The sequence below is a fragment of the Physella acuta genome, unplaced genomic scaffold, assembly GCF_028476545.2.
Source record: "Physella acuta isolate Inbredline_101_S28 unplaced genomic scaffold, ASM2847654v3 ptg001007l, whole genome shotgun sequence".
Taxonomy (NCBI): Eukaryota; Metazoa; Mollusca; class Gastropoda; family Physidae; genus Physella; species Physella acuta.
The window spans coordinates 37,943-58,702 of NW_026732524.1; the positions used below are offsets into that span (position 1 = coordinate 37,943).

At 33.3% G+C, this 20,760-nt stretch overlaps 2 protein-coding genes across 2 annotated transcripts in view; one reads left to right on the plus strand and one right to left on the minus strand.

The window, feature by feature from the left end:
* The window catches only part of LOC131954517 (annetocin receptor), a gene marked incomplete at its 3' end in the record, with an annotated part of 41,212 nt that extends 37,248 nt beyond the window's left edge, over nt 1-3,964 (minus strand). The window contains exon 1 of the mRNA XM_059318250.1: nt 3,902-3,964. The remainder of the gene's footprint in view (nt 1-3,901) is intronic.
* A 5,658-nt stretch (nt 3,965-9,622) lies between these two features.
* Nucleotides 9,623-20,244, plus strand: LOC131954515 (solute carrier family 35 member F5). The gene is made up of 13 exons (XM_059318249.1): nt 9,623-9,801; nt 10,400-10,642; nt 11,395-11,523; nt 12,026-12,088; nt 13,317-13,395; nt 13,614-13,673; nt 13,969-14,105; nt 14,285-14,454; nt 15,270-15,436; nt 15,703-15,862; nt 16,197-16,287; nt 16,607-16,761; nt 17,334-20,244. The coding sequence occupies exons 2-13, from the start codon at nt 10,538-10,540 to the stop codon at nt 17,392-17,394; spliced, it is 1,377 nt and encodes a 458-aa protein (XP_059174232.1). The 5' UTR covers nt 9,623-9,801; nt 10,400-10,537; the 3' UTR covers nt 17,395-20,244.
* The last annotated feature ends 516 nt before the right edge of the window (nt 20,245-20,760 follow it).

Below are 20,760 nucleotides of genomic sequence, written 5' to 3' on the forward strand. Positions count from 1 at the left end.
AAACAGCTTTTGTGAAAAAGCATAATTGAAACAATCACTAACTATGAAACAGTGTTACTGACAAAGAACAAGTGACACTTTGAAACAGAACCATGACAATGAAACAGCTACACTATGAAACAGCGTCAATGACAACGAAACAGCATCCATTACAGTAAAACGGTAGCTTACATTCAGCAGTCATACAATCCCTAATCGCAAGTGAAAACAAAAGATTTTCTTTTTTTTCTTTTAAATGTATAGACACTGGGATTTTTAAAGATTTTTTAAATTTTTTTTCTTCTCCAAGAAGTCATAAACTATTGTTCTTTGTGTTTTATTACACTCTTTTGTTTTTGTGTATTGATTTTTGTATGTGTGATTTCAAGAATGTATAGCTAACTCCGGTAGCTGACAGATATAATTCTGACTCGGGTCGGTAATGTTCTGTTTATGCAAAAACTTCTACAAGCTTCAAGGGACATAATACAGTCAGTTCTCGTAAATAAAAACAAAATTAGCGTCCTTATTTTATTTTTGTTTTGCCTCCTACATATTTGTTTGTCTTCTGGGATTTTTTTTTTTAATTTTTCTTTTTTTTTTGCTTCGATTTATTTTAGCAAAAATAAATTATTTTAAGCCAAACAGTCTATAATGCTTTTGTTCTTTGAATTAATTGATTAAAAAATCATATGTGTACCTCTACATATGTCTAACTTTTCATTTTGCTTGCTTTTTTATATTTTCGTAGCTTTTACCTTGCTTAGCTTTTAAGTTGCGTAGCTTTTATTTTTTTGTAGCTATTAATTTGCGTAGCTTTTAATTTTTGTAGCTTTTAATTTTCGTAGCTTTTATTTGCATTGATTTTAATTCTCGTAGCTTTCCATATGCGCAGTTTTTCATATGCGTAGCTTTTATTTCGCGTAATTTTTAATTTTCGTAGCTTTTAATTTGCGAAGCTTTTAATTTGCGAAGCTTTTAATTTGCGTAGCTTTTCATATGCGTAGCTTTTAATTTGCGTAGCTTTTCATATGCGTAGCTTTTCATATGCGTAGCTTTTCATATGCGTAGCTTTTCATATGCGTAGCTTATAGCTGACATGGGGGAACGGGCCAGTATATGCAAAGACGACAGTCTATTAACCACATAGAACTAACCCCTCAGTCCTCTCAGATACAGATATGTGGTGCTCTAAATATGATCTTGTGATGACTTTAATGGGTGTATTGGTTATCTGAGGGGTGTGTGTCACAATCTGTAACATCACATCCGCGTGAGGGAGGGGGAGGGGACAGACCACTGTTGTGATACGAGTTTGGGACGGGGTCGACCTTGTAGAAAAACGCGGATCCATAGACAATGTTTCTTCCAGACAGGGGGGAGGGGCACTGGAAATTAATGGGGGGTGGCGGTCAGACTAAAATTCCCGGGGGTCGAACAGTGATAAAAGTATGTTTTTATATTTTATTTATAAACTATATTTCATTCGGGGTGACGGTAGACTTTTTTGCCCCCTGTGGAACTACGTTGTCCTACAAGGTCGACCCCGCCCCCAAACCTGCATCACAACAACCACATCACGTGACATCGGGCAAGACGATGACATAAATAAAAATGTGTAAATTGTACAGGGGAAACAAATCATTTTCTTCTGCTATTGGAGAAGTACATTAGTTCTTAACCTGGGCCCGATTGAACCCCAGGGGTTCGGGGATCGGTCTCAGGGATTCGGCGGAGGTCAAGACAAACTCCCGACTCATGTGATTCACGATCACATTTCGTCAGTGCAGACGATAGAACTATTAATAAGGGTTCGGTGAATGCGCATATAAAACTGTTGGGTTTCAGTCAGAGTTTCTTCCAGGCATCTCTTCGGGGGCCCCCCTCCTCCGAAAAAAATTCTAACGCCCCCCCCCCCCCCCCCGAACGAAATGAAATTTATATAATTTATATAGAAAATATATACTTTTAACAGTGTCCGCCCCCCCCCCCCGTAGAAAGTCTACCGCCCCCCCAACCCCCCCCCCCCCCAACCCCGAAAATTTAAAGTGCCCCCCCCCCCCCCCGGAGATAGTGAAACTCATCCAAAAGTATCGCTCATCCGGCATTCGGTGGAAGCGAAAGTAAACACACCCATACACATGTGTAATTGCATTACTACCGTTTTACTTTCTCGATTATACGAAGTAGGCCTATAGAGAAAGTCTTGTAATCGTGCAAAAAAAAAAATTGAGAATTTTACAAATCTCGAAGTTTTACCTCTCACTGAAACGGAAGAACATAATTTTGCAATCGTGTCCGTATGACTGTGTGTCTGTCTGTGTGTCTGTCTGTGTGTGTGTAAACACGATAACTTGAGTACCGTTACAGCTAGGTTGATGAAATTTCATATATAACTATTTTATCAAAATCGTAGATCCGTATCAACTTTTGAGCGATTTCCGATAAACGGAAGTGGTACTTTTTCTACTTTGAATTTTCCAAAAGCCTATAAATTGAGTACTATTTCAGATAGATAAATGAAATTTTACATGTAAGTAAAAGATCTAATTCTCTACCTTCTTTCAAATTTTGAGTCATTTCCGTTGACCGGAAGTACTAATTTACGCTATTTCCGATTTCTCAAAAAACGCATGTAAATTTATAAAGTACTAATAATATTGCGCACTATTATGCACTTTTTTATTTGGCGTTTACTTGGTGTGCAATTCTTTTGTCTACGAGATTTTATTCTATTTTTAAAACTTTAAGTATTTAAAATGGATTAAAAATCATGTCTATAGCCCGAGTTCCCATCCCCTGTTATTTTACATTAGAATATTCGAGAAAGTTTAGGGGAGATCACTCCCGGTTTTTTTTTTTAATTTTTTTTTTTTTTTTTACTTTTGACTTAGTTTCAATTAAACGATTACTTGAACTATAGTTTTTGACAACTGCTAGATTAAATTTGCACGAGACTCGTTTTCACGTGTGTACAGATTTTTGTTGTTATTTCAACACTATATACAATCAGTAGATTGGGTAAGAGTTAAATGTTAAATGATACTCAAATCTTTTATGTACGCAACCTTACTGATAAATATAACTAAATGCTCCTTTGTAACAGATTAGTTTTCATCATTTATTAAATCTTAGGACTTGGATAAAATCCCCGAAAATAATAAGTTCAAACATGACGACGGTAAAATTAGCCACTATTCTCTCCCTCCTCTTTCTCTCTCCCCCCCCCCCCCCCCTTTCTCTCTACCATCCATTATGTACTGGGCCACATCAAGCCGTCTATCAACACCTCAGGTGAGTTATGGCTTTATCCAGGTGAAAACCATGAAAGATAGACAAGCATAACATACCAGCCGTTTTACACTGTACCCATAGAATAACAAACGCTTTTTTTAAAGAATTTTCTAGTCTAACTATTAAAGTAGAGAATTGAACTTGTTACTAAAAAACGGGAATAAAGAAGTTTTTAATTATTTGAGTCTCATTTAACTTTCAGAATGTTTAAAAATCCCACTCTACTACAAAAAATTACAACAGTAACTGTTTACATTTTATTCTGTTATATTAAAGAGAAAAAAATCAATAAAAGATGCGCCATTTTTTCATAAGTTTATTTTTTTATTTTATTGTAAATAACGTTCATTTAATCTACTTTTCAGTCGAAATTAAAATTAATTACTTTATAATTTAACTCTAGTCCCGAGTTACTTCTAAAATATTTTAGGCTACACAATCCGTTTAAGTTTATGTAACTAAAAATTTAAAACAACTTACCTTAACAAATGTGGAGCATGAAATTATTGTTTTGATTGATATTGTCACACATAAAAATAAAATTCCACCCTATAATCTCCTTGAATGCAAAATATAAAAATATAATAATCTGTTAATGACGTCAGTCGATTTCACACACTCCACCTACCCGAGTTCTCTCGCTTTGCGCGAGTTCACAAATTTGTCTCCCTTGCCTCATCTTGTAACCAACGCCTCCACACGAGTGAACGCACGTCGCCTGCCACGGGAGGTAACCGCGCTCATCCCTTTATGCTGATCCACCCGGCGACGGTCTAACACGAGTTATCTGTACGTGTTGCGCTCGCTCTCAGATAGGCCTACTCATAATATTATTTTTTGCAGTTACCGCTCTTTTTGTCACCTCTGTTCCATTTCCTCACAATATGGACTTATCTGCTCTGTTGAATACATCCATTATTTAAGATTTTTTTCGTAAAATATTTTTAATGAAAATCTGGTCTCCGTGTTTTTAATAATATGATTTCATTATAGATTATTATATCTATTATTTATTTAATCTACCAAAAAAACTTTTCTGTTATTTTTTTTAAAGAAATATGATTTTAGAAACATTTTGAAATAATCGATATAGGTCAAGTCTGTCTATATTTCCAGAAGTACGAGGAATACCACAGAGGCGTAGCGAGAGCGGGGCGGGGGGTGCGGACCGCACCGGGTGACACCATTTAGGGGTGACACCATGCCAAAAAATTTGCAAAATGTACAGAAGAATAAACCGGGAGTGATCTCCCCTAAACTTTCTCGAATATTCTTATATAAAATAACAGGGGATGGGAACTCGGGCTATAGACATGATTTTTAATCCATTTTAAATACTTAAAGTTTTAAAAATAGAATAAAATCTCGTAGACAAATTAATTGCACACCAAGTGAACGCCAAATAAAAAAGCGCATAATAGTGCGCAATATTATTATTACTTTTAAAATTTACATGCGTTTTTTGAGAAATCGGAAGTAGCGTAAAGTACTACTTCCAGTCAACGGAAATGACTCAAAATTTGACAGAAGGTAGAGAATTAGATCTTTTACTTACGTATGAAATTTCATTTATCTTTCTGAAATAGTACTCAAGTTATAGGCTTTTGAAAAATTCAAAGTAGAAAAAGTACCACTTCCGTTTGTCGGAAATCGCTCAAAAGTTGATACGGATCTACGATTTTGATATAATACTTATATATGAAATTTCATCAACCTAGCTGTAACGGTACTCAAGTTATCGTGTTTACACACGGACAGACACACAGACACACACACACACAGACATACGGACAAGATTGCAAAATTATGTTTTTCCGTATCAGTGAGGTGTAAAACGTCGAGATTTGTAAAAATCTCGATTTTTTTTTTTGCACGATTACAATACTTTCTCTATACTACGTATATACGAGAAAGTAAAAATGCTTTTTGCCAGGAGCATTCATGATTAATTATGCGGCATAAATTCAAATTATATATTCGGGGGGGGGGGGGGGGTGACCCCACGAAGTGCCGCACCGGGTGACACCCGACCTAGCGATGCCACTTGTATATCATCGTCTTCTGCAAGTAAAGTTCAGAGTGGCTGTCAATCCCGTCCCACTTGAAAAGACTGCCCGTGTCTTACGTGAAAGATCAAGCAACATGATACAAATTTGACCACCACCATATGTTCAAGTCATTAGTAATACAGATCAAAGTATCTTCAAAGCCAAAAACAAAAACATAAAATCTTGTCCAAACCATCGCCCTTAACTCTTCAATTTGAACATAGAAGCTCTCGTACCTAAAAAGAACAAATAGCATCTTCAAATGCTCAATGGCGAATTTAAAAAAGAGCGTGATGCTCATTTTCAAGAATCTAATTTTGGTGTGTCATCACTCTTGAATTCTACAAACACTGTTTAACAGTTTAACTTATCAGAGTTAAATATACTCTCCACAATCGGCTGCTTCACAGAAAGAAGATTGGAGGTATATCGGATTATAATATTCACCTGACGCCAAATACAACTTCTTAATTAATTTATTAAAACAATAACCTACGTGCCTCTAGAAAAGTATGTACGCATTTTCTTTCACCACAGTAGCTCCATACCCAAGCTAGGGGATGTGTTCCTTTTTGTGTTGATGATAAAACACAATGTTGTAGTAGGCCTACCAAGCAGTTTCACAACGCCATACCTCAACCACACCAACTCCGCTTCTGTTTAGATCGTCTATCAACAATGCTGATGTAAGACGTGGTCGTATGGTAGAGTTTACGACTGTTAACCAGTAAATCTAGAGTTCTGATCCCGGGTTCTACAAGATGTCTCTGACGGGTACCTGACTCACATTAGGCAAACTAAGACGGCTTAGCTATAACCACATTATCCTCCTACATGCCGGGGTTACTGAATCAGATGAACTCTACTCCATCTACCTAAAATGTCTAGGGCACGAACGGGGAAAGATGATTGACAATGTTATTGAACACAAATACAGTATGTCTACATCAGTAACTACTAGTTAGAAATATGCCTAGGTTATGAACATAATCCTGCGGGTATTCACAAACAACAATAAGCCTTAATTTACCAGCATACGATTAGTCATGTAAAATCAAGTGGTTAATTAGCGATCGAACCTACCGAACAGTAATAAGACTCCATATCAAATATAGAATATTAGAATTTGTTTTGAAGAAAAATATGTTACGGATTTTAAAATATTTTGGTATGTAGTTTGTATTACTTTTTATCATTAAAATTATTTGATCTGCAAAGATAGACTGCTTGATAAAATTTCGCACCTTTACTTGTTTTTGAATTACTTGATCAAATATATTGTCTGTGTTACTAGATAAAATGCACCATATCTCTTTCTCCCCCCACCCACCCCACCCCCCCCCCCCCCACCCTAACCACACGAATAGTATGTGCAGCTACGAATTTATAACTTTAAGTGTTTCGTTATTTGCTTTTATTTCTAACATACTAAATCGGCTATTTTCCTGTAGTTTTGTATTATGTTTGGAAAATATGCCGTATATGATAAATAGTATATCAAATTTTAGTTCCAGTTTTACATACAGGCCTATATCAACTGTATAGAGTACTGAAGCTGTTATAAGTTACATCTATCTAAAATTTGATGTCGCTATAAAAAAAAGTCTAAGACCCTAGTAGAATCATAAACTAAGACATAAATTATTAATTATAAATTTTTAAAATAAATAATTTTTTTTAAATCATAAATTAAGATATGAATTAACCCGAAAATCAGCTAAGCATAACGATTTAACTGGTCTTTTTAATAGACTACATGATTATGGTTTAAATTTTATTTTTACCTGAATCCTTTTGAGCCTCTCGGGAGCTAAGGGTTGTAGCTACACATCCCCACCGGTCTCTGCTTTGAGCAACTCTCTTTAGTTGAGCCCAGGTAAGCCCAGCAGCCTTTGCTTCTCCTCCCACTGTCAGCCACTGTCATTTTGCAGGTTTGCTTTGGACGGTCTACTTTAATTTACCCCTTGTGGTTCCTCACGTTGTTGACCACTTCCCTTTTCAGGGCATGCTCGATCCATCCCCATTTGCAAGCTTTAATATCCCTGCTATTGCTTTTTTGTTTGTTGTAGGAAATTTTGTTGGATCATCTCATCTTAAGAATGTGTGAAGTCATCTATGCTATTTGTGAACGACTGTAGTCTGTTGTTATTTGACTTTGTAACCCCCCAGGTCTCCGAGCCAGCTGTAGCCTAATTTATATTATATATGGGACTATTTTCATTACAATGTTTAAATAAAAGCTGTTCATCATTTCAAGTTTTTGGAAAATATTTGTTAGAATTTAATATTTGAATGTTTTTTCAAGTAGTAAGTATTTCGATTTATTATTATCATCAAAATTCACCAAAATGGATCAAGATCTAAACCAGTGGTTCCCAACCTTTTTCAAGTGGCGACCCCCTTTTATAAAAAGTAAGTGACCCGCGACCCCCATATAATTACAAAGCCGAAATTAGCATGGAAATTTATAAGCACTAAAATCAGATTTTTCTAGTAGACTTTCAATATGAACTACCCTTGATAAGTGTTTTAATACCATGAGTAAAATTGCGAGTTATTTACTAAACATTCGCGGTTAAGTTTTTGTTAACGCCAACCTATTTCATTATCAACATTCAATTTATTCCTTAATTTGGTTTTTAATCGGAGAATGGTGTTGAAAATCTATTCTCGAAAAGTCAATCAATATTACGTTTGGGTATGAATGGTGAATACTGCACCAAAATTGTGTGTGCAGTTTTTCATCTTGAGCGGAATCATTCTGCAAATCAAAGAATTAATCTTGTAATTCATCGGGAATACTGGCAACATCAAGGGAAGAAGAGAATGGGTAATGCGTCAATGCAGATTCTTCTTTTTTCAGCACAGAGAAATAGCGCTGCATTTCGTTTTCAAGAGATTCAAGATGCCCAGAAATCGCTTGTTTCAAAATGTTAATTATCTCACAAACAGATTCATCTCAAACATGGCAATATTTCCAAGATTTATTTTCTTCGCCGATTTTGCAGCTTTGATAAAAATGCCCCGAGATTATCATGGAAAGTGATAATATTCTTTCATTTTCTCTGAAGCTTCAGGTTAAGCTTATGTTGATGTTCGAATACATTTGCTAGGTATGATACTCTCTCCAACCACTCTATGTCGTTTTAAGTATACCAAAAGGGTCTTGTTTCATTTGTACTTCGAAGGACAAATTGATTTCAGCTTTCAATTTAACAACACGATTTACATTTCCTTTTGATGTAGTGTAGAAAAAATCTTTATTAATGTATTTGCACATTTCTTTGAAAGCTTCAGATTTAATATAAGTTACGACTTTTACTAGCAATGAATGGAGTCTTGATGGCGAAGGCAGTGGTTAGGTAGCTAAATCTTTTCTGTTTTCTGAAAGCCCGATTTTGACCAAAACATAAATGGCGCACCATCCGTTCAAACCCCCACAGCCGTTTTAACCCATTTTAATCATCCAGTTTCGAAAAACGTATTTATTTTTGTCCATACTATCTTCAAAAAATAGCAACTCTTCTTTGCTATCATCTGAATGAATATAGACACAGACCAGCAACTGTGAATACAAATTCCCGTCTGTTGATTTATCAACGTGAAAAGCAAACAATGGTGAAAGCTTGATTACATTCAAAATGTGTTATTTAACATCTACGGACATGTCTGCTATAAGCCGCTGAATATCATTATTAGGGAGAGATATTTGTTGCATCTTTACTGCACTGGAATCCCCAAGAATTAACTTCACCATCTTCAACATGCAGCGTTTGATAAGATTTTCTCCTATTGTGTTTTTTTTTTTTTTGCTTGACATTTTTTATCGCGACTTCACATGATGCTTGCACTAATGCTCTGTTTCCTTCTTGAAAACTTCCAGTTCGATCAAGTCTCTGACGTTTGCAACTAGCTTCATGTCGACGAAAGAACTCTATATCTTTTTTTGGTGTGTTCCGAATGACTCGTCTCAAATGACGTTTTAGTTTTGAAGAGTTCATAAACTCGTGAATGAGAACAACTTTGTACAGTAATCATTGCTTCTTCTCTATTCCATTTCCAGTGTTGTTAGTAAAGCCGAATTTCAGATATTCTTCTAAATATTTATTTTTTGTTTCTCATTACTAAGGTTTAGTATAACAGTTGGCGACCCCCCAGAAAGCACTTCGCGACCCCCAGGGGGGTCGCGACCCCCAGGTTGGGAACCCGTGATCTAAACGCTCTTCTGTATTTTTTTTTATTCAAGTAAATATTCGAAAGTATTTTTCTTCAACTAAAGTGATGACTTCCGGTACGTTTCCGAAAGCAATCGGTATTTAATTTCCTCTAGACTGCTAGATTTCTCAAATCTGGATTCTAGATCTATTGTTTAGATCTAGATTTCTAGATCTAGATTAGGGCCTATCCATCCACATATGTTTTGACATTGTTAGGATCAAGTCTAATTTCAGAGAGTCTTCACTATGATATCTCTTTCTAGGTAAGATTAGTCATTCAAAAAAGATAATTACCTTTTCTCACTCCTGATGACACTGATTCTGAAGTAGTGATTCAGTGAAGTAAGACGTAAGTGACCGAACTAAATCTATTCTAGATTCTAGAGTCTAGTTGAAATCTAGTATTAGAGATCTAGATCTAGTAGTACAGTCATGCATGATTCACCGTTATGATGAAGAGACAGCTGTCACAACACAGACACTTTCAATAATCAATACTATAGTATAGACTCGACTAGCAAGAGACTGTCATTTGACAATGATGAGGTTAATCTGGCAATATGAATGTGACTGAGAATGACTTATGAGATTAATAAACACAACAGTCAACAGATCATCCTCCAGTCTAGGCCTAGTTATTAATTAATTAATTATTATTATTAGGCCCTAGCTTTTTCGTTTGTTGCCCTTTTTTTAGGGTTAGGGATAATAATAGGCTAAAATATTAAAATAATTAAGTAGGCACCCTATTTTACATCAAAAAAATTATCTTAAGGATGTTTATTTTTTTAAATCGTCATTCTCAAGATTCTTAGTTAAGTAATGTAAGTAATTACCAGTAATGTTTTGTTTACGTTTCAGAGAAAAAAGCCAGGACTATAAATATTAAATAAGATTTGCAATGTAACTGCGATGGACCATGTTGACCTATACTATAACAGAATAGTCTAGTGTATAAGTAATGTTTGAACATAACGGTACATTCATCGGACAACAAGTATGCTTGGACTAAGTCGACTCAACAAGACTAATCGTCTACTGCTGGGCATAATTGCTCTCCTGATTGTTGATATAGTTTGGGTTGTGTCAGGCGAGGTAACGAAGGTGAGATTTCATTAGTAGAAACAGATTTCTAACATGACAGGCTAGAATAAGTAATAATATTATTATTATACATGAGAGCAAAATGCGATTATATAGTCTGTCCACTAGCATTGAACGTAGTTATTTTTTTTACCGTTCATGATAAACAGAATTTTGATATTCTAGTAAGGGGTCATCCATAAATGATGTCACGCTTTTTTGGACGATTTTTACCTCCCCCCCCCCCTCCCCTCCGTCACACGTCGTCACAAATAGCCAGACCCCCCCCCCCCTAAAATGACGTCACATCTCAACCTACAACCCCCCTCAAAATTGCAGTTGAATTTTTCTAAAACATCAATATTTTTCTAAAATCTTATCTAAACTATTACAATTTACTAAAACAGTTATCTAAAACGCGAAATAACGTCTAAAATTCGTTTTGTAACATTGCTTTTTTATAATGTAAAAGTGTGACGTCGCAACATCTGAAACCCCCCCTCCCCCTCATCGTCACAAAATTACAGACCCCCTCTCCCCCCAACGAGTGTGACGTCATTTATGGATGACCCCTAAACAAAAATATGGAATTTTATAAAGAAGTTTATTTTTCCAGATCAAATTATTTTGATTATAGTTAGAATTTTTAAATTACATTTCAAATTTATTTTAGAGATTAGATAATTTGATTTTTTTTTTAAATTACATTTCTAATTTATTATATAGTAAATGTTGTTGATTGATTTAAATCTGTATTTCAATATTTATTTCAGTATATTTTTAAAGACTCCCATTACAGCAAACCATTCTTTACCACTTATATCAAGACTGTTATGTTCTCGTTGTATCTCTTTGGATTCATCATCTGGAAACCATGGAGAGAGCAATGCTGTTTAAAAAAGGTATAGGCCAGTGATCTTTTTCTATCTTAAATAAATTTTCCATCCAGTGATTGTGTTATAATGCACAATATACAAAAATATTATTAATGACAGCCGAAATCTACCAGTGATCAACATGAAATGCTTACATTTTTAATCTTGGTAACTTGGTAGAGCAAAATAAAGATTCAGATAAAAATGTTATCAATTGTAAACAAGCCTGATTTTTATACAACATAAGTAAAATAACTATAATTTATTTGGATGTAATTCATGCACATTCACTCACACATGTTAGGACAAAACAAATTGCTTTAACTCCTTCAGTCAATAAAAATTGTTTCAATTTACTATAAAAATACTATATGCTTAACAAATTTATGTTTGGATGCCGTTAAGAGCTATGTTGTCCAATTTAATTTTTTTTTTGTTTTTCAAAAAATTGAAAATAGCCTTTTATATATGTCAGATAAATGTGTCAAAATGCATCAACTAATATTTTGTTTACTATCTATTTTTATAGATGCCTATTGCAAGCGAGGATACAACACCAATCGCTTCACCAGCAGAACCAGACACCATGTTGGTTAGTGATACATAATTTTCTTTTTTTAAATTATTTAAAATAGATAATTGTGTTTTAATTTTTAACCAGCACTGCTTAACTAAAATTCTGTTTATAGAGGAGTTTTTAAGAAAAAAATTATTGCGTATTTGCACTTTAACCATTAATGTCCCGTAACGCCCGCTGCCGCCCGACACCGTTAATGTCCCGTAACGCCCGCTGCCGCCCGCTTACAATACGCATAGAAAAATTAAATTTGTTTCATTAAAATTTGGCCTACAAATCCTAATTTTTAACTAAACAGGAAGTCTGATAGTTTCAGCATCCTTTTCCGGTCTTCTAATTTCAATGGCGCTTTTGAAAGATAAAAAATAATAGTTTCTTTCCATCTCGAAATTTTAGACTCATCTGTCCTATTTTTAGTAGATTTAATATTAAAAATAAAATAAAATAATCCCTCTAAACGTATCTAGGCATGTATTTTATGAATTATATATCTTAAACATAACCAAATTGATATTTAACTGTTAAATTCGATGCATAGTTGTTTAGACAAAAATAAATAAAGTTGACTACCGAAAATGACCTGTTTTGAATTTTCTCCGACATTTTTATTTTTATACTGTACTTGTACCGAATATAATATATTCTATTTAATACTGTTGGAAAGCCAGGTTTATTCCCAACATTATGCAGTAGTTTTTATCTTAATTTTCAATTTCATTTAGACAAAAACAAATATTTTGTGAAACTATTCACTTGATCATACAGAGTTATGCTCCTTACATTGGGCCGTCATGGGTGGAGTTTTGGTAGAATGAATGGGACATTAATGGTTAAAAAAAATGTTATGCACATGGATAATTGTTTTGTATTTAATCAGGTTAAAAATCATTTGACAATCATGATAAAGATGTCAGTAATGCTGGAGATTATCTACTGTTTTATGTAACAGTGTTTCCACTATTTCAGGGCTCTTCTCTATATGTTGCTTTTAAAAACTTAACGACTCACCTCTACACGTTCCAGTACTTCAGGGCCCTTTATATGTCCACTTAAATATTTTAGGGGCTGCTTCTATGTGTCCCATTATTTCAGGGCGCTCTTCTATATGTGCCTTCAAAAATTCACAGCTCTCCTATACATATCCCAATATTTCAAGGCCTACTTCTATATGTTCCAATATTTCAGAGATCTTTATTTGTACACTATATGTATTCTCTATATCACGTCTCTTAAAATATTTCAGGGCTCACCCATTTATGTCCCACTCAAGTATGATAACTATGACAGCCACACAAGTGGTGGAGAGTCTGATGATGCTAGCAGTAAGTGTGAAATAGCTATTTTCTTTCCTTATTTTTTGTTATGTAATGTGAGTTGATACATTTTTTGAGGCAAGAAATATGTACGAGTTATCTCCCTTAAGTAGTGCAAAACACATTCTGAATCTCTTTACATACCAACTATAAGATCTAATTCTGCCATGTGATGTTGCTGATTAGATTATTTTAATTATAAAAATAATTCAACCTTTTTTTCCTAGGTGGAGGAAACTGTAAGTCTGTCAGGTTCAGTAATCTCTCTGAAGTACGTCAGCTCTCTGGTACGTTCTAAAAATATTTTTTTGTCATTAGTAGCCCGTACTTTCTATGAAGTATTTAATTTTTAAAATTTTTCAATTTATAGCTTTTTAAAAAATGTAATAAAAAATGACTTGTTAGTTTTTATAATTCAATGTGATGTTGTAATATTAACTAAAAATTTTATGGTCAGGTGACTTTTCCTGTTTCATTTTTTTCAACATTATTATACTAAGTTCTATTAGCATTAATATACAACACAATTTAGACTCTTGTTTCTCATTATTTTTAAATCAAATGTTTTAATTATTTCTCTAGAGACCTATGCAGTGGAGCACAATCTGGCCAGGCTGTCATACCAAGCCAGTATCCAGGCAGCTGAAAAGTTGAGCTTGCTACAGAACAGGCTGCCTTTAGCTCAAGTTGCCAAATTGGCTTCTTTATTTTGTTTTCTGGTAAAAAAAAAAATTCATTGCTACATTGTTTATATTCTCTCTGAAAGTTTGGTGAACTATTCCAATAGAAATTATTTTTAATAGTAATTAAGTTAAATTGCATTGTTATTAATAAGGTAGATATTACCTGTTATTTAAAAGTTTTAAAAAAATTTACACTTGTTGAAATTGTGTTCCAGTGGTTTTTTGCAAATTACACATACCAGATAGCCATACAGGAGAGTGACGTTGGTGTGGCTAACGTAATGTCGTCAACGTCAGGTCTCTTCGTTTTAGTTTGTGCTGCTGTGTTTCCCAGTGGCGCCATGGATAAATTTACATTGTCTAAATTTGTTGCTGTCATCTTAAGGTAAGCTAAGTTGGGGTAAAGAATTATGGTTATAGCTAAATTTGTTGCTGTCATATTAAGGTAAGCTAAGTTGGGGTAAAGAATTATGGTTATAGCTGAAAGATTTATGGTTATAGCTGGTAGACTTTTCATAAGTCATTACATAATTATGTTAACATATGGCATGAAATGTATTTATATCTCGTTAAAGCGAGGCAAAAAGAATGCATTTTTTTAAAACTGCGAACCTTTCTGTTTTACATTTTATTAAAAAAAAAATTACCCACATATATTACAAACATAGAACAAAAAGCATTATACTTGAAAGTTTATTGGATTCTTGATTCTGAATAGGTCAAAAATTTACAATAAATAAATAAAATATCATCAATCTAAGAAAAATATTATTAAAAAAACACCTTTTACTATTATTTCATTTTATTTAAATGTTTGAATTCTAAAAAAACATTTTGTATTGTCTATGGAACTTTTTCCTTTTGGATATCACTAGATTTGTTACATTATAATCAAAACCTAATCCAATAGCAGAGGCATTTTTAGTTAGTTTTAATTTAATAAATTGCCTGTAATTTTAGAAAAAATTCTTAACGTAATAAAAACTGCAGAAAATGAACCATTGATGTTATTGATATATCAACAAGAAAACAATGTAGATAAAACTTTATATTTCATGCCAGTAACCTCAAAATCTCATTACTAGTCAGACCTTTGTCACCCTGCACTAATAAATTTACCACACAGAGCATAGGCACTTTACAACTGTACCACAGCATGGTGCTGACCACTGGTCACTACAGTGTTGCCATTATTTTCAGCATTTCAGGTGTCGTCATGGTGTTTGAGTCTGATGTCAGGCTGGATGGAAGGTTCCCCAGTGGGGCTCTGTGGGCTCTCATCAGCGCTGTCTTGTACTCACTCTATCTGGTCATGATACGGAGGAATGTGGACACGGAGGACAAGATGGATATTCCAATGTTTCTAGGTAAACTTCGGCTGGGTTTTAGTTGTTTAAAATAGTATGGAAATCAAAGTTTTTATACTATGTTTGATTTTTTCCCTCTAAAACGTTTATGCATTTTTTTAAATTTTACTCTGCTTTTTAATTTTATTTCTTGAAAATGTATTTTTTTTTTAAATTATAGACTAGCAATGTTTATTACATTTTTTTCTCTATATTGTCATTTATGCATACTTTTTTATGTTATTTCAAGGAAAGGCCTAAATATTATTCACTCAATATATTTACAGGTTTTGTTGGAATTATATGCACCTTGGTGATGTGGCCAGGGTTTTTAATTTTACACTATTCCAAACAAGAACCCTTTGAGTGGCCAAGCAGAAGGCAGTGGATATATTTTTTATTGAATGGGGCTATTGGCACAGTTTTTGCTGAGTTTGTTTGGTTATTGTAAGTTGATTTTCTTTGTTTTTACCACTCAGGATTATTATTTTATGTGTATATGTTGTATATATTTTTATCATGTGAATCTACTATAACAGGTAATTTCTACAGAAGTAAGCTAGTTTTTTTTTTTTTGCTGTCTTTTTCTTAGACAGTACATTTCTTTAAAAGCATGTAAAAAAAATTTTATAAAATGTATTTTCTGGACTTTTGTTATAGGCCCCTATATCCTGAATAATTCTATTTCAGACCTGTTTTTTTTTTTAAAAACATTTTGTATAAATTTACATAAATATCATTTTAGAAACTGTTTTTATAACTTTTCCCATTTCTATTTCAGAGGCTGTTTTTTAACATCTTCCCTGATCGGAACTTTGTCGATAGGATTGGTCATTCCACTTAACATACTTGTTGATGCCATAATTAAAGATGTAAGTTTTTTCTTAAACCTAAATGATCACTATTAATATTGTTGATGTCCCTGAAGATATTAATTCATCATTTACATTTTTCCTTTAAAGAAGGGACTTCTGCAAACTAAAAATTATAGCTTCTGTAATTTAAGGCAGAGCAATACAGTATTTTTTTAGGTAGCTTTTTTGTCTGCCAATATAGCCTTTATGGATTAGTTACCCATTGTTTTATTCATATGGTATGCCAAGTGTTGAGGATTTACTTTGCCTAATCATTAATATCATTAATGTTTTGTAAGTCTATCTGCTGATTGTGAAGTGTTTTCAATGTCCACAGATCCATCTCAATGTCCTGTTCTATCTTGGGTTAATCCCAATCATCTTTGCTTTTGTCGTGGTCAGTTTTTTAACACACTGGGAGAACTGGGACCCGGTCATGCTTGGGGTGAAGAAAGCTTTGCAATTTCTTTGTCGCAGGCGAACTATAGTCAGGTTGGTGGGTTTGTCTACTGGTAGTGTAAATGAGCAAGTAGTTGTAAACTTTTAATGTATATAGCAAGTAGTTGTAAATTGTTGATGGAAATAAGCAAGTGTTTTTAAATTGTTAATGGTAATGAGCAAGTAATGCTTCATGTAAATAAAATGTAAGTTTAAAAATTGTGTTTCCTGTTAAGTCGTTAAATGTAGTAACAGAAGCATGGCCTAGTAATAGAGCTTTTGACTGCTAACCCGGAAGTCTTGAGTTTGAATCCGGGTCCAAGTCAGTAGAACGTCCCTGAGTCCACCCAGATCCGACGGGTACCTAACTCATGATAGGGAAGCAAAGGCGACTGGGCATAGTGCTGACCACATATCCGACTGTATGCTGAGGTCATTGAAACAGATGAACTCTATTTTATGTTTTTTGGGCACCAATGGGAAAAATGATGAACTGTAGTAACTAAAATATATATATATATATTATTTCTCCTATTGAGCTTACGATATATGAGTTATCATTTAAAGTTATTTTAATTCATTTATTTTTCACCAATTCTGTTATTTTTAAATCGCTTGTGTTTCAGAGTTCGAGATCTTGACAGAGAACAGACAGCCAGTTTGATAACGGAGGAATCACATCACTGACATCTACCAGCACAAGTCTTGTAACATCACAGCTTTCAAAAACTGCTGCAGCAACATTTGGTACTGTGCATCCGCAGGGGACAGTGGCGCAATTTCTATATGCACTGGTTCTCTCTGGATGTTACCAGCATTTAAAGCTTCCTATCTCTGGTGCCCTTTTAGAAGTATTACAACTGCAAATCTGGTTCGTAGGATTCAATTTATTTGAAGAGATATGTATTGGTAGCTAACATATTTGCTTATTTTGATGTTTGCGTAAAAATATTTTTAAATTTTACATTGTATAGAGTTGGAAAGTTAGAAAATGGTAGGTTTTTTTTTTAGTTTAATGATCTGTTTTGTTTCAGTAATTTTATCAGTAGCTTTTAATTTATTTTAAACGAAATCACTTGATATTAATTCCAATGTAAAAAGAATGTTTCTTTATTTAATACCGTAGGAGGATATTGCACATTTATATTAATTACATCAGCATTGATTTAACTAGTCCATGGAGTCATCATAAGATTGTAACTATAGCAATCTTTTCCAATAAGGGTAAAAAGGAAGACTATATATCAGTCTCACGGTTAACTAGTTACAACTTCAGGAAATGTAAAATAAAGGAGTGTCAAAGAGAGTTCTTTTAATTTGTTGATTGTGTTGGCAAAATTTCTTACATTTTGTTTCTCCTTAAAAATTTTGGCATGATTATATTTTGAAACTGCATAACAATCTTAACATATTTCTTGATGGTTTCCCCTTTTTTCAAGACTAACAAAACAAATCTTTTTTTTATTTTAAATTAACTAAAAATAAACCACATTTGAATCTATTTTATATAATGTAATAAACTGGCTGTGACCTCTACTCTTTACAATATGTAGACAAAAAGTTTGTTTACAAATATTATTGACATGTATATTTTTGTGTGATGGTGGTTTTAGAAATCTTTCTTTCATTCCCTTTTTAACTTGTTTTTGTGATATTGTGTAAAAATGAGAAATTCCTGTAAAACAATAGGAAAATTTAAAATTACACATGCAAATAGCAATTGATGATAACTTTCATATTTCTGCCACCAACAATATAACTAATTATAACTTTTTGTTTCTGGATCTACAAGGATGTTAAATGTATGCTGAATTGAGTTTTATTGTTACAATATGCAAATTATGTGTAGGTAGGGTGTTACACTTTTGCTCATTAAGTTAATTTATTAATTAGGGTCTGTGGTTGTTTGCTTTTTTTATTTCTTGGATGTTTCTTTAAAGCTTTACTGTTAAATCTCTGCTGGAATTACTTTGACAATGATTTTGTGTGATTTTTTTTTTCATACTGACAGTTTTTTTCTATTTTTTTTAATTTTGTGTATTTCTTATACTACAATATTTTCTCTACATTTCATTTTTCTTTTTTTTTTAAAAAGCACTATTTTTAATTTTTGTTTATAACTGATTTTTTGATGATTTTTTCCTTAGCTTAGTATTAACAGGGGAAATGTGTTGCTTGTTTATTGTCTTTCATAGATTATTCATAAAATGGACACAAATTCAATACATATCTGTATAATACATTCATACACATAAAATGTTAATTTTCATGACATATTCCATAGGCTTATAAGGCTACATTAATTCGTTATACAAATGGTCTTTAAATTTTGATTCTGTATTTAGTTTAAACTACAACAGCTTCCTGGCCTGTAAGCTACCAACACAATTCTTTTACAAGATGTGAGGGAGGGGGAGGGGGGTTGAACTGTGGGTCTCCTAAATTACAATCTCACCTTAGGGAACAGCTACTGGTGACAGCACATTTGTGTCACTTTCAATTCTTTAAGTTTCAAAATAGTTCACATAATAAAATCACAATTGTTTGTTCTTCTTAAAACAAGTTTATATATATGTATTATATATATATATATATGTGTGTATATATATGTGTGTATATATATATATATATATGTTGAAGGAGGAAATTGAACCCACACCTCCATAACAATCCTACCTGTTAGACATGGTAATGTTAATTAATAATACTTACTCTCTCCAAATATTTCATGATACAAGAATTTGGTTTTGATTTTCAAATGCTCCATGTGTGAGAATGAAACATAATTTTATGTAAGCTAAATTTTTGCTGTAATGTAGAACTAATGTATTTTTAGTTTAATCATTAGATTGCTTCCAAAAAAAACTATGTAATGTATTATTATCTTTATTGATACTGCTTTCAAATTAGGCTTAGCATTTGCTTTAGTTATTTCCTATACAAATTGCGTTAGCTTTTTCTATACAAATTGTGTTAGCTTATACTATACAGATTGCGTTAGTTAAGCTTGTTTTGCACTTAATATGTAATAAAGTTAAATTTTTTAAATTTGTATAAATCATGACAAAACATTTCAATCAAGAACAGTAATTCATTTCCTGATGTGATAGTGTATCCATGATTTTCCTCCCCTGTAACAAGTTAAATATAACAGTGTAGCTCATGTCCTATGCCCTATGTGATATCATATTTGTTGATCAATTCTAATGTCTTTATGTTCTCCTACAGTGTACCCTTTGCCACAGTCACCCCAAGTAAATTTCTTATCAAACCCTAGACTGTATTATCCTCTATTGTTTTCTTTGCTAGTTGTTACGTTTTAGCTATGCCAGATTCAGCTATGCCAGATAAATATTTATAAAGCTATGCCAGATGCATTTTTAATTTCTATGCCAGAGTAATATTTCTGAATTTTCAATGGGGGTGATTTGTGTATTTGTTTCTCAATGTTTCCTTGTGTTATGCATGAAGTGAAACCCTATTTTTATACACTCTTTTTTTCCCCAGTGCAATTCAAAGTTATTAAAAAAAAATATTTTCAAAATAATATTTTGTTGTTTTTTTTGCTATTCTGTACCAATACATTTATTTTTATTTGCTTGGTATTATAAACAGCTGTTCCTTGAGATTGTGCAAGGTGCTAAAAAAATTGAATATTAACAATAAATATTTTAATATTCTTTAATGCAAAAAAGTTAATGTATCTGTGAATGTATCCAAGATTATAATTTTTCTGCATTATTACAAAACTCCATTCCATTTTTCTTTAGGACTATCTATCCAATTTGCAGATGAAGTAGAGTTCATATGTTCTTGACCTCGGCATATGAAGGGAAGGTGTGGTCACTACTTTCCCTAACATGAGTTAGAAACCCATCACAGCTGGGTGGACTCAGGGACGTTCTACCAACTTGAACCTGGATTCGAACTCGAGACTGTCGAGTTTGCAGTCTGGAGCTCTACCTCTATTCAACGCCTTACCAAAGTATTATAGTAGTGCGCCAGGTAAATTAAGTAGATCTAGTTCTGGTTTCACTTGGAGAGTATGAAGCA

Coding starts and splice junctions, on each gene's coding strand:
- LOC131954515 (XM_059318249.1), top strand. CDS start 10,538: ATGCTTGGACTAAGTCGACTCAACAAGACTAATCGTCTACTGCTGGGC. Junction 14,106..14,284: donor CTTCTTTATTTTGTTTTCTG/GTAAAAAAAAAA, acceptor ATTGTGTTCCAG/TGGTTTTTTGCAAATTACAC. Junction 15,437..15,702: donor GGATATTCCAATGTTTCTAG/GTAAACTTCGGC, acceptor ATATATTTACAG/GTTTTGTTGGAATTATATGC.